The following is a 13,956-nucleotide window of genomic DNA, read 5'->3' as shown; positions in this document are numbered from 1 at the left end:
AAGAGCTGAGCGGGATATAACACACCGCACATTTTGTTCTGTGAACTCCCAACCATTTCACTGGGCAGACCCCTCATTTTGGGGCCAGCTGAGCAGCCAGGCTGCTGAAACCAGAGAACAGCCTCAGGAAACGCAGAACGAGCAGTTTGGGAACATTTTCTGCGGCGCTGTGTGGCCCAGCTAAATCCAAACAAAGCCTGAACCCATCCACGGCGGGTGCACAGCTCAGGACCAGCTGCCGCGGTTCTGACGGTCCCCGGGGACGCCGGGGGCTGCACAAACCCCCTCGGCCGATCCCCCTTGGTGCGGTGCTCAACAGCGATACCCAAAGCATCACCCCACCGCTGTCCGATGGTGACGAGCACCCAGGAGCCAGCGATGGAATGGGAAAACCAGATGGCTCCTGTAGCCTCTGGGCTCCGATTATCGTCCCTTTTGGGAAGCAGGAGGGTGACAGCGGCCCTGCAGGGTCCAACTGAGTGCACACACTAGGAAAAAAGGAATAAAAAACCCCTATAGCCAGACAGGAGCATAACAAAATATTTAATGTATGTTTTGTCAAAGGTAGGCACGTGTTGTGCACATTGTGCTCTGATGCTTTCAGACAACAGCAGCTGCAAAAGATCCACGAAGGCAACACAGCAAAATGCCACAGAGAATTACAGTTCTACATGACGAAACTTAAACCCAAATGAAATACATCTATTCCAAGACTGACTGTAAAACATTAATTTATTTTCAAAACCGATGCTATGCAGCTCTGGATGAGCATCCTGAGAAGAGGACTGTCCTAGGAACTCACGAGCCGGCTGGCACTACGGGAAACAGTTTGTTCTTCACAGAACTTGTGCGAAAACATTCCCCCGTCCCAGGCCGGCTAAGAGCGATGGTGGATCCCTTCACCACCACAGTGCAACTCGTCCTCAACGCTCTGCCTGCTAAAGCGCTTTTGGACATTCTGATGGCAAAAGGCACTAGAAGAAAACCAGCGCAACTGCTGAGCAGCCTGTGAGGTGAATTTCAGGCAGCACAAGTCCCCGCTGATAGGATTACATCAGAGTGAAATCCCAGTCATTCCAACGGGGGAACTCCAGTGAGATCTTCCAAGATCTCAGACCACAGCAGACATAAAGTTATTTGGCCTGGGCTTGCAAGGAATCTCTCTAGATACCTCAGCCACCAGTGAAACAGCTGCTCTTTAAAAACAGCCTCTCACAATAGCTCAGGATAAGTGAGCAACGCTGATATGCTCAAAATCACCAGGATAACTTACGTCAACAGAATGGAATTGGTCACGCTGGAATTTGGCCAGGCCATTTGGGATTAACACCCCGCATATTGCAAAAGAGCCACAAAAAGTTCTGCATTAAGAGAAGAACCATCAAACCATCCTCTACATAACTGCAGCGCTCTGCCCTCTACACCACTCGCCTGATGACGAACACGCTTTTGAATCACAGAGGCTCTTCCTCAGAACTCTGCCTTCCGCACCCTGCTCAGCTTGGAAAAACAGGATAAAAGAAGAGGAATAAAGTATTTTTCCTTCTTTCCCTTGTTACATAAATCAGAGATGTGTTGCTTGTTTTTTTTAACCATTCACAAAACCTTTGAAGCTCCAGAAAAACACTTATCCAGCTCTAATTCAATCAGCCTGTTCCTGTCAAACACCATGCTAAGCCAACCAATTCCAATTTGATGTTTAGTCCTCTCACTTCAGCTAATCTTGTCAAAACGTTTTCATTTGTTAGCACCACTGTAGGACTGAGGTTCAGAAATGTTGAGGCCACTATAGAAACACTTGCTAGAAACATTCAAAAGTGGTATTTAAGAAAAAAAAAAAAAAAGACATTTACTTGTTTCCACAGGACTTTTCCTTCATCATTCCAACTTAGACTAAATATTTCTAAAACTCTATACAGCATTTGTGTACTCACTACACTGAAACAAAGAACCCTGAAGTAAGAACTGGCTTGTGCGTTGAATCCTCTTAGAGCGGCGCTCTTAATCTCCAGGTCTACTTGTAAAAAGCGTGACTAAGGCAATGCAAAACCCTAAGAGATGTATGGCAAGACATGCAGGAAGAGAAATGGGCACTTAGGATACAATCAAGCTCACCACAGCTGAAGAAAGAGAAAGTTTGGGTCAGCATGATCCACTAGAAGATTCTGTGTTTAAGGCGGCTGAGAACGCGCAGCCAGTGAGTGGTAATCGAGAAGCAGCAGCTGGCAGCAAAGTAAAGGAAAATGGAGGTTCTGTGCACGCTGAAGAGGTTTTAAGTGACTTCACAACAGCAGGACAGAGCTACCTGTGCAACACCAAGAAAGGAATATGGTGTGAAGAGCAGGCCACAGAGCAAGGAACTAAAGCTGTGCAGATGCAGAGGTACAAAGTGACTTTACGTTGGTTAAGCAGCAGGAGTTACGCCAGGATCTCTCTGTGACCCCGGGCGAGCACAGGAATTCACCCACTTTATCGGGTGCCTTTTCACATCACTCTGCTAGGTAGTTGTCTGCTTGGTTCCCCCCTCTCCCCACTAAATGTCTGCTGATATGAGAGGAGACAGAGAAAATAAGTGCTCAGTTGAACAGCTTCCAGCAGAGCAGTTCAGCTTCTTCAGCTGAACCACAGTCACCTTCTCCTTCTGCTCGGTCTCAGGAGGTGATTTCCGACAGGCTGGTGGACCTCCGACATTTCCAACGTGCTCACGACGGCAAAGCCATCAGTTTTCCCTCCTCCAGGAGAACACCAGGTAGGCAAATACTCGCCTCTTTCAGCCTTCCTTCCTCGTAGTGCTGCCGGTGTTCTTCAGGGCACACAGCAGGTTGCAGAACAGCTCGTACCAGAAGAAGACGAGGCCAGTGGAGACTGCAGCCTTCAGCAAGCTGGGCGAGAGGCCCTTGAAGAACCCACCCGGGCCCTCCTCTCGCAGGATCTGCCTTATGCAGTCCAGCAGACCCCTGTACATCCGTACCTGGGGGAGAAATGGTGAAAAGGTTAAACAAGAAAAATCCAGGACAGCTTACCTGGAAAAGAACACAGAGAGCCCCAAACTATACCACAGAAACATAATCCAGACATGCAGCCTGGAGGTGCCTTTCTGGGTATTATTATAACTACCTGAAAGTTTCAGAGTCAGTTTGTAGAGTGGGGTAGAGGAAAAACACAAATTTTGCATCAGCAATTGCTTATGCAGATCATTCTAATTGAATGGCCGTTAAATCTTTATGCTACAACAACATGTACTATTTATGGTGCAAGTTTGCGAGGTAATTATTTCAGATTGTGCTGCTACTGTTCTGCACCCCCTTCCCTCTCTAAGGAGGGACAACTTTTCAGTTTCCTGACAGAAAGAAAACACAGCTACAGCAGTCAGAAGTCTCTAAATTAGCTGTCTGCATGTCATCCTGTCACACTGCCAAAGTTTAACATCTTGTGACACATCAATGCTAAGAACAAATTCTGTGCCTCACTGGAAAAGGAAAAGCATCCAATGCAATGAGTTAAGACTTCAAATTCCTAACCCAAGAGTATCTTGAGGTACAGACTGATTTGCTTCTCAGAGCCAAAGAATTTGAAGGAAAAAAGAAAATTTCCACATTTCATGGAAGAAAGAGAGATAGCTCCTTGAAAGATCTGTATTTGTCTTAGAGTGTATTTTGAGGTGGCAAGGATGGTGCTAAGGAACACTGGAAGTATTTAATTTGCTTTGAATTTCAGGATGTTCTGATACAGAAAACACACGCTGAACATTTGGTGTCCATTCTTTGTATCAAAATATTAATTGCAGAAAAGGATCCTGACAGCCTGGCAATCCCAGCACAAAGCTGGTGTCATCCTCTGCTGGTAATTTGGTCCTGAATCAGAAATACTAAGCTGCAACTAAAAAAAGTAAATGGAAACTCCTTTGCCTGCCTGATTCATTCCCAGTTTCAAGACAGCCAGCCTGATGGAGATGGATGAGAAAGCAGAGCACAGGTATGCTGGACAATGCCATAAAATTAACCCAGTATATTCATGCAGCTATTCCCATTATTAAGTGAGACCAATGCTCAGCTCCCAGAAGTTCCCCAGGAGCTCCCAACCCAAATATAAATGCGGCAGGTACCGCTGGTGAATCATCAGTGCACCCTGGTGCAGCGGCCTGGCTCTGGACTGTCTTGATGCAAATCCATCCTCATGCAAATCAGTCAATTCCACCATTTCTCACCTGCCCAAAGGCTGCCCGGGCATGCTCAAAGCCACCCACTTGCAGTCGTTTTTTGAACAGGTCGAAAGGGTAGGTGAGGGTTTTGCTGATGATTCCAGCGCAGCTGCCACAAACAAGGTTTTTAACGTTGCCTGAGAAGCAGAAGGGAGAGAGGATATCAGGGAGGAAAAAGAGAATTAGCAGAGAGTTCTGATTAAAGATCATGAGAGCTAAGTCAAAAATCACTTTTCACAAAATATAAGGCCAAAAAGGCTCTTTAAAGTTACATCACCTCTTCTGCATAGTTTGGGCCACAGAACCTCAATCTATATTTTCTACATCAGGGCCGCAATGTCCATTGGAGCCAGAGCGTAACACCTCATCTTGGTTCATTATACTGATTTGCACTTTTGCTTTGACAAGTAGCATTGCACAAAAAAACCCCAGTCACCAGAGAACCTGCCATGAGTGGACCGAAAAGCTTTCATGCCCCCAGTAAAAGCCGGGTCACTGGAAATCTTGCACTCCTGATTGCTCAAACTGACTTATTCTGGATTGGAATAAGTCACAAATTGACATTGCCTGATGATTTCAAAAGCTTGTGGGAAACGAGTTTCGTGTTATTAGACTTTTTCCTGACAAACATGAGTTACCAGCACAAAACCGCCATCAGCCTCTGCCATCTAAAAATAAAAATATGCAGACGTGATATTGAAAACTCTAGTTCCTCTATTGAAGAAATTCCTTCGAGGAACAAACACACGCTGATGCTGCACACACGGTCTCTCAGGGAGGCTCTAGAACTAGAAATGTCAAGGTTGCATCAGTATGAGGTTCTCTTAAAACGGAGCTAGAAATCAACATAAAAATATCAAATCAAGAGCTTAGTAGTTTTAAATTAGGTGAAATGAATCCTCTTCTGTAACAGCTGTGCTGGAATCTGCAGGCAGGTTTCCTGAGGAAATCCAAGAGTTCTGTCCCCACAGCACTAATGAAACAGAGAAGGATTACACCAGCACTCTCTTCCCACAGTATGAGTAACGTGACACAGCTCCAGAAAGAGTTCCCTGGCCTGTGACACCTCACTTTCCCATCTGTCCGTATTTCCATCATGGTTATTCCATAACAGGAGCTCTTTGTAAACTTCACCATGCAGGGGTAAGAATGAGAGATGGGAAACTGAGACACTTTTCACATGTTGCGTCAAAAAGAGTGATAGGACAGAAAACTGAGCTTATGTCAGTCCCCCAAACGAATATTCATCCTCTCTTTGTCCCCAGATTGCAGACATCACTGTCCCAAGTGCCTACCTCCTTTCTTTCCTTCAGCTGGAACCGCCCATTCAGAAAATTGTTGCAGGATGTTGTAGAAGGAGAACTGGAGCCCGGCATACGGGAAGATAGCAATGATAGTGGGAGTCAAACCTCTATAGAAAGTCCGAGGCCCTTCTGTCTGGTACATGGTCACCACTGCGTGGCGAAGGTTGCGATAGATCTAGACAATAAAAAGAGGCTGACTTTCCAGTGAAACGGGCTTAAAATCAAGAAACCAAAGGTCAGGTTATTTCCCAGTAAGGAGGACAGGCATTTCCCACTGCCCAAAATACAAATGACTGATTTTCAGCACAAGCGATGAACAAAGTGATTTTGCACGTCTTCACACAGTATTCTCAGCTAATCCCTTGTGACTTACAAGTAAGCTGACAACCTAACCCTACCTCTGAGCCACAAGAGACTAACTGAATGAATGATTGTTAGCTCTGGGCTGACACTTTATCCCACATCCCAGCTGTGCTTCTGAGGGGAAAAAACAAGGTCCAGAGCTGAGAGCTGTGGCCTCAGATCTCTTGCATCACGGATATTTATTTTTCTCTTAACAGCTTTGCTTGCTCCTGCAGCAGAATTCATATAATATATACCGTGATTCTACTGCAGGCTAAGTCAAAACCCAGAAATGGCTCTGATACAAACCCATATGAGTCTAGTTATTATAGATCTAATTAGCATGGAGACCAATTACTGCATAAATAAGAAAACAAAACACAGGTGAAAAGTGATTGGTTTTGAGTAGCAGCCCCATTGTTATCTAAACGTGATTCTGTGCAAGTGGAAAGTTTCAAACACACAATGTTCAACACTGGGGAGTGCATTCTATCAACAGCCAAAAGCCGAAATGAAAATTGAATTATCCTGTTAAGGACAGTTTCTCCCTTCTGGATCACCTACCAGGAGTCAAACACAATCAGGAGCAGCAAAACATAATTACAAAAGCCGTGTCAACAGCACAGGGGATAACTTGGTGACAGTGAAAACATTGCCCAATAACAGCACGTGCCCCTTTATGCTAACCCACCAACGGTTATGTACTTTTTAAACCTCAGACACATGTGAAATGTGCTAATGCTGTGGATGAGAATTCCAAACTAAGCCGTACCTTAGGCTCACCCTGAGCAGCAAAGCGGGTGCGTAGCGTGTCAACGGGCTGAACTGCAACAGTGGCTGTGCAAGCCGCCAGTCCACCGCAGACGAAGTGCACAAAGGAATCGCGGGCATTGTATGAGGTGACGTTGTGCACCAGTTTCGTCAAGCTCTCAAATGCCATGAACTTACAGAAACAAACATACACAGGTCAGGGAGACAAACCTTATCACTGACATGGATCTCCCACTCCTCTGATTTCACCAAAACAGCTCCACCCACCGTTTGTAACCACTTTCTGTCCTTCAAAAGCCCTCCCCAGCTTGCAACTTGCTGGAGCATGTGCTCAAATAATATCTTGTAAAAATCACTGAGCAGCCCTGGAAATGCTTGGGATATTCTGAGCTCTTGACACTTCTGCTAAATCTTGCATTCAGGATTGTGAAAAACTCATTTTAATGCTCTATGTGTCCTGAAGAGTATTTGCTATATTACAGATGTCCTATCCATTACTCTTTCAACCATTGCTCATAAAACATGTTAATATTTAAAAATGAAGCATAACAATGCTGGGTAAAACACCATCATCAGCTTCATTGATTCTTTTACTAGCAAGCTGTCAGGGTGAAAGCATGAACCAAGGCAAAGAACCACACAGGCTTCAAACATGAACAGCTAAGCCAAGCATAAGGAACAAACAGGGCTCGTCTGTGTCACCAGACAGAGACAGAACCCAGTTTGCTCCAGCTGTGCTCCAGGCTGGCCGCTCAGAAAGCTCAGGAATGTTAACTTAGGAATGATGCATCAACATTATACACATCTTTGAGATTGGAGCTGGCTTGTATCAGTACAGTGTAAACCTGGACCTTTCTGCATCTGCCCACGCAGCCAGTCTGAAGAGAAGCAAAGCAGAGTCCTGTGTACATACGCTGGGCCTAGATCACATCTGGTCACCTTACCTGAACAGCTCCGTAGCCAACGGAAAGGAACTGAGCAGGAACATGGCCCTTCCAGAAGGCTCCCAACCCCTCCTCCTGGAAGATGCACTGTACAGCTTGCAAGATGCCGTGATACTTGGCCCCCGGGGTTCTGGAGGAGAGCTGCTCGATCTGAAGCTGGAGAAAAACAGAAAATATTTTCAGTTCCATGCCACATTTCAACAAGATTCAAGTGTTCAATTCAGGAGTTCATAACCCTGTCAGCCAACCAATGCCAAGAGATGACATTGTGCCTTCGCACAGAATCGCACCTAGAACTGACTGGGATGTTAGTTACGTGGGGCTCTAAAAGAATAAAAACAGGCACGCAACACAAAGGCAATCAGGGATGATGGTGAAATTCAGCTAGATAGTGGCAATCATTCAGAAAAGCAGAGAAAGCAAACAACCTATGAAAAGCACAAGGTCCCATTCAAAGACTGAGGTTATATAAAGAGAACGGCGGGCACAAGATAGCTCTGCCACCTCGCACACCCTGCAGACAATGCAGGTGAGAGCTGACAGGCAGATTCAGTGCTCGCCGGTTGCACGAGTGACCTGTTCACCCAGGACAAGCCCACCTCTGCCCTCCAACAGGCTCTGCCACCCCCTGTCCCCGGGCACGCCACGAAGAAAGTACCTGGAAGCGGATCTTGATGACATCCAAGGGGCTGATAAGGACCCGAGTGACGAAGCCAGATGCTGATCCCGCCACAGCCGCTTCCACCGTGGAGACGCACTTGGCCTCGGGGTCATAGCCGACCATGCCTGCCTGGGGTCCCTGCGGCCTGGGCGGGGACAGGGCGCCCCAGTCAGCGCCCCCCAGGCACACCGAGGGCCACACGCAGCGCGCCCGGCCCCGCGCGTCCCTCACCGCCCCCCCTCCATCCACCTCATGGCCCCCACAACCACCCCCACTCCCCATGGGCCCCGCGGCCCAGCCCGTGGCAGGCACCGGAGGGGGACACGGAGCCAGAGCCCGTGCGGGGCCGGTGGCTGCCCGGGCCGGCGGTTGGCGGCCACGGCCCGTTCGCAGCCGCGGGCCGCGCCGGGTTCGCCTCACCCGCCCGCCGGCGGCTCCCGCCGCACTGCGCCTGCGCGCCGCGGGGGGCGCTGGGAAATGTAGTCCCTGGCCCCGCCCCGCGGGTCCCGGGCGGAGCGGGAGCGGCGGCGGGAGCGGGAGCGGCGGCGGGAGCGGCGGCGGGAGCGGGAGCGGCGGCGGGAGCGGCAGCGGGCTCCGGCAAACACCGTCTGCACAGCGGGATCCACCTAGACAGAACTCTGAGCCTCACGAGCAACGGCGAAATTTGATTTACGGACCAACTAATACTGCGACTGACTAACACAATCCCAGAATGTCAGGGGTCGGAAGGGACCTCGAAAGCTCATCCAGTGCAATCCCCCCGCCGGAGCAGGAACACCCAGATGAGGTTACAGAGGAAGGTGTCCAGGCGGGTTGGAATGTCTGCAGAGAAGGAGACTCCACAAACTCCCTGGGCAGCCTGGGCCAGGCTCTGGCACCCTCACTCAGGAGTTTCTTCTCATATTCAAGTGGAACCTCTTGTGTTCCAGCTTGAACCCATTACCCCTTGTCTTACTGTTGGTTGTCACCAAGATGAGCCTGGCTCCATCCTCGTGACACCCACCCTTTCCATATTGATCCCCATGAATGAGGTCGCCCCTCAGTCTCCTCTCCTCCAGCTCCAGAGCCCCAGCTCCTCAGCCTTTCCTCACACGGGAGATGCTCCACTCCCTTCAGCATCTTCATTGCCCTGCGCTGGACTCTCTCCAGCAGTTCCCTGTCCTGCTGGAACTGAGGGGCCCAGAACTGGACACAACATGCCAGATGAGGTGATTCTCTGAAGAGCTTCAGCCTGATTTTTGTGTCCTGAGGCAGCACTTCCAACCCTGTGCCGAACTGACCATCAGTATGAGGGATTTTGGATACCATTGTTTATATACATAAAAATCCCCCTCCACAAAAGTTCATCTCACAGTGTTCCCTCTTCCAGAGAACCACTGATTTTGAGCATGAAGGGAATTAATAGGCTTAACACGTTTAGGCCCTGAGCCTGCAAATGTAAATAGGTGTATAATGGAGCAACATGTATAGATTTTATACCTTCCCCAAACACCTTGCAAATATGTATTTTGTAGAAGTTCATGTAATTTATGTGAAGAAAAAAAAATCCAAGGTGTCTGATGTTAGGCAGTAAAGCCTATAAAATTTATCACCAGTAATCAGCAGAATTTAAAGGTGGATAATCAGACCTTCAGAAGCCCAACAGCAACTTATCTCAGTGCCAGACCTGCTTTATTAATCCTTTTTTAAAAATTTATGCTTAAAAAATGCAGAAGTGCCATAAAGGAATGCCAGTGGAAGACTTCTGCAGATGTATTTTAAATCAGGGGCCAATAAGTCAAAATTTGACAAACACTGCACTCCTGCTGCTGCTCTGGAGGATGACAGTAAAATAAGACGGATTTCAGCTTTTTCTGCCACCTGGCACCAGCTTTGCTGACCCACATGCCAAAGCTGGTCACTGGGAAAGGAAAACCCCGAGAAAGAAATGACTCGCTGATTGTTCTTCCACCATGGCCTTGATGTTATACTATCACAGTAGCAACAAACATTTCTCTTCCCTCTAAAAAGCACAGGGAAAATAAGATTTTTTTTTTTCTAAACTTCTCAGCAGACACCCAAGGTATGAACAGCGCATAATTCTGAGCACACATTCTGTTGTAACATCACAAAAAAGCCACTGCAAACCATTTCTATATTGACTTAACTGGCACAAATGAAAAACGGGGAACTCATCATGGGGATGTCCAGGCACTTCTGAGCAACCGCAAACTCCTTGACTATCTGTACTTGAGCATAATAACTAAGAGCAACTGTTAAAAACAATAACCCAAACCCTCATGTGGGCTTTTTCCTATTATGTATTAAAATCGACTACAAAATTCACTGGCGTTTTCTGAACATAGGCGAAGGCTGGGTAGCAGCTGCAGAGCCAGCAGAGCGGTGAGCTGCAGAGCTGCCCACACACCTTGTTCCAGTTCCACTTCTTCAGGCCACGAAAATGAAAACAAGGGCTCCCGTGCCAGCCTGAGCAGCTGCCGTGCTCACACACGTCCTACGCACGTCTTCCCCTCCATCCTTCAGCAAGACACTCCAGAAAGAACCGGTGTTTTGCTCTCCCTTACTGGCTCCTCGCAACAGCATAGCCCGTGCCACAGGGGCGCTGGAGCGGTTTGGTAAAAAGCCTAGAAAAAAAAACTTTCTTAGAAGAAATACTGAAGTGCCACCCTCTCTCTCAGCTGACAGACACATGGTCACCAGTCCTGGAAGCGACACTGTCATTCCTTCCCCTCCTCCTCGCTATCACACATGCAAAATGACACAGCTCTCCGGTGACTTGAGCTTGAAAGAGTAAAGAATTTGTCCAGGAACACAGAAATGGAACTAAGTCCTGAAGAGTCCGAGCACCTCAGGCCAGAGCGGACCTTACAGCTTCTCCCTCCTGTAGCCATTAATATCCTACACATTAGGTCAATCAGTTATATTTTGGTCAGTTAACTGAAATAACAGACAGATGCTCAAGTGAAGAATTCAATGTATATTTATTATTCACAGTTAATTACTATCTACCAAATGCTGCTGCAGAGTTAAAGGATTAAGTACATAGGCCTTTTTTATTTAAACACTGATTTTTTTTTTTAATATATATATACACACACAAGACATATGTCTGCAAGGCTGCATGATATACACCAATTCCAAAATAAGGAAACAATCAAATGGTCCAGGTGTAGAATGCCATAGATTCCTTTTCCAATCACTTTACAAAGAAGAAAGAAAGTGAGTGACAGCTAGCAAGGAGAGGGGGGAGAAAGTAATACTCTACAGGATAGCTCTCTCTTTCACCTGCTGGAAAATTAAAGTGTAAGGCAGAGTTCGTCTCAGGAATAAAACATTTGTAACACTTAGTACAAAAAAAGGCACCCTCCAACAGAAGATTGCCCGAGCTCAGGCAGAGCGGGAGAAGATCTCCACTGCAGTTTTTGGATTCGTTGGTGGGGTGAAGGGATCCAGCCAAATGGCCATTAAAAGGAAAAATAACGCAACTGAAGATTGGCACAGAGAGCGGTGCGGCTGGATTGCTTTCCTTTCCGTCCAATTTAATGTCACATTGCTCTGGTGGAGGAGCAAACGGCCACAAAAAATGGCATCATGGTGCAGGGTGGGGATTACGGTCATCACACAGCCTGCTGTGAACGGGGAGTGGGGTGGGGGATCTACGGCAACAGGAACACTGACCTGAGGAGGGAAGAGAAACTGGAGAACAGTGATGCCAACCCCACGTTCCAAGAGCAACACGACTTCAAATATTCCCTATCCAGGCCAAAGAGACAGGCTGATTACATGCATCATGTAGAAACATTCACTAATAGCATAAAGGTTATCTTTTCAAGCACTATTTCTTGAGGTTTCTCTGCATTATAAAGTTTTCCATCAAAGGAATGTACATTTTACAGGACATCTCAGGGCTATTATTTCTCAAATTCCGCCCTTAACCCTCCCTCCCCGAAATATTTGTCCTCATTTTCCCTGGTCATAACTTCCCCCTTCCTCTTACTTCTTTTGAGGCTCCTGTTTGCAGCTCCCCACCTGTGAGCAGCCTAAGCTGCCACTTGCATGCCTTGATTTTATTTTCCTTGGAATAAGGAAAGTTGAACTGTAAGACAAATCTTAAGATTAAAGCTCCATCTGTGTTTGTAGTTTTTTCTCAAATGTCCACTGATAAAACCACCCTCCTTTACACCCTTCCCCTAAAAGTATTTATTTACACATAGGCAGAAAAAAAAAAACCCTCTGAAAAGCTCTGGACTGTCCTTTTAACTTAAAAAATAATAAAAAAGAAAGTAAGGGAAAGGCACTATGGAAAAAAATGCAGAATGTGCTCAACCGTACACCTTTAAGAAAAAACAAAAAAGCTGTCAGCACAGCATTAACAGACTTCAGTTGTACGTTGGTGTTTCTCAAAGCAGCTCTGTGACTCAAAAGGAAAAAAAAAAAAAAAAAAAGAAACAAAAAGCCACACAACTCTTCTCCCTTCCCCTGCTTGGAAGCTGCTGAGCTTCAGAAGAAAGTGCCAAAGGAGAAGAGACAATAAAAAGTAGATTAACACCTCATCTTTCCCAGGCAAGAAGAGCTGAATGTTGAAGGCAAAAGCAGAGACTGATGATTTTTGCTTTTTTTTTAAAGGCAGGACTGTGGATTTGGTTCTTCTCTCATGTCCCTTCATGTCAAATGAAGACCGTTTGCAGAGAGAGAAAATACCAGCAGAGTTTCTCCCTTTTCCTTTAACTGCATGACTAAGACTTTATATGGCATTAAAACTTCATGCACTGATGGACAGAGGAGGAGGGGGAAACAAGAAGAGTGAATGAAAGGGGGTAACCCAGGAGCAGCTGAGGAAAATTGTTATTTTATTTTATTTTTTTTCTCTCCCTCTCTCTTTTTTTTTTTTTTTTTAAGATAAGTTTTGGTGTGTAAGTTGAACTCTTCCCCCCCAGCCCTGAAGTTCCATACTGAGTGAAGGAGGATCACCTCACGCCGTGTGATTTTAGGTCACTGGCTGCAGTTAGGCTCTGTATGTGTATTTACTGTTTCTCTGGTTTCTTTAAATAATCTCTAATATTTATCTCTAGATGTTCCGGTTCACTGGGGTCACATAGTTGCGTGGAAACATGCCCGTCTGTCCGTGGCAGGCGCCCTTCCACCAGTTGGGGTCAGAATTGTCAAGGACTTGGATAAAGTCTCCGCGGCGGAAGCCCAGCTCTCCTTCCTCCTGGGGATCGAAATCAAACAGGGCCTGAACGTACGTTGGTTGCTGAAAAGGGAAAGAAAAGGATATACAAAGTGAGAATCATCCGCAGCACTAGAGGCACCTGCTCCCTCAGGCAGGAGCTTAACTTACACCAGATTTTAACAATAAACACGCAGACTGTTTCATTTCCCTGCAAGCCAGCTTCCAACATCTGTAACAAGATGTTTGAAAAGGAAAGCATAGTCTATTGAGGACCTTAAAAAAAAGTCAAGTTTCTGTGAAAGAGCTGAAACAAAGATAGGAGATGACTAAGATGTTTTCCTAGTATTTTCCAGTCTTCACGACCTACTGTAAATCTGTACTGCAATACAATGGTCTTTTTGCTTATTCATCCTGTTTTCACCAACTGACAACATGAATATTACACTAATCTACCTAACGCCGTGATACACAAAGTTGCCCATAACAACTGGATGTTGGCGTCTTTCTCCTTAAAACTCTCCAGTACTAAGAAATTCTGTCACAGAAGATTTTGCCTGGTC

General features: G+C 46.5%; 2 protein-coding genes across 3 annotated transcripts in view; both read right to left on the bottom strand.

Annotated features, from left to right (window-relative positions):
* Positions 1-531: 531 nt before the first annotated feature.
* Positions 532-8,630, bottom strand: SLC25A19 (solute carrier family 25 member 19). Of its 2 annotated transcripts, XM_065647789.1 has the most exons (7): positions 8,536-8,630; positions 8,221-8,368; positions 7,563-7,718; positions 6,620-6,790; positions 5,497-5,680; positions 4,208-4,338; positions 532-2,971 (listed from the first exon to the last, which is right to left on the bottom strand). In XM_065647789.1, exons 2-7 carry the CDS (start codon positions 8,344-8,346, stop codon positions 2,771-2,773), a joined length of 969 nt encoding a protein of 322 aa, XP_065503861.1. In that variant the 5' UTR covers positions 8,347-8,368; positions 8,536-8,630; the 3' UTR covers positions 532-2,770. The 2 variants fall into 2 exon arrangements, with proteins under 2 accessions (XP_065503861.1, XP_065503862.1); XM_065647790.1 differs by lacking the exon at positions 4,208-4,338.
* Positions 8,631-11,208: 2,578 nt separating this feature from the next.
* GRB2 (growth factor receptor bound protein 2) overlaps positions 11,209-13,956 on the bottom strand; it is a 47,243-nt gene continuing 44,495 nt past the window's right edge. Inside the window, exon 6 of the mRNA XM_065648036.1 lies at positions 11,209-13,477. Coding sequence (XP_065504108.1) covers positions 13,292-13,477 — 186 coding nt within the window. The 3' untranslated portion in view covers positions 11,209-13,291. The remainder of the gene's footprint in view (positions 13,478-13,956) is intronic.

The sequence above is a fragment of the Caloenas nicobarica genome, chromosome 18, assembly GCF_036013445.1.
Source record: "Caloenas nicobarica isolate bCalNic1 chromosome 18, bCalNic1.hap1, whole genome shotgun sequence".
Lineage (NCBI taxonomy): Eukaryota > Metazoa > Chordata > Aves > Columbiformes > Columbidae > Caloenas > Caloenas nicobarica.
This window is presented reverse-complemented; position numbering and strand designations above follow the sequence as displayed.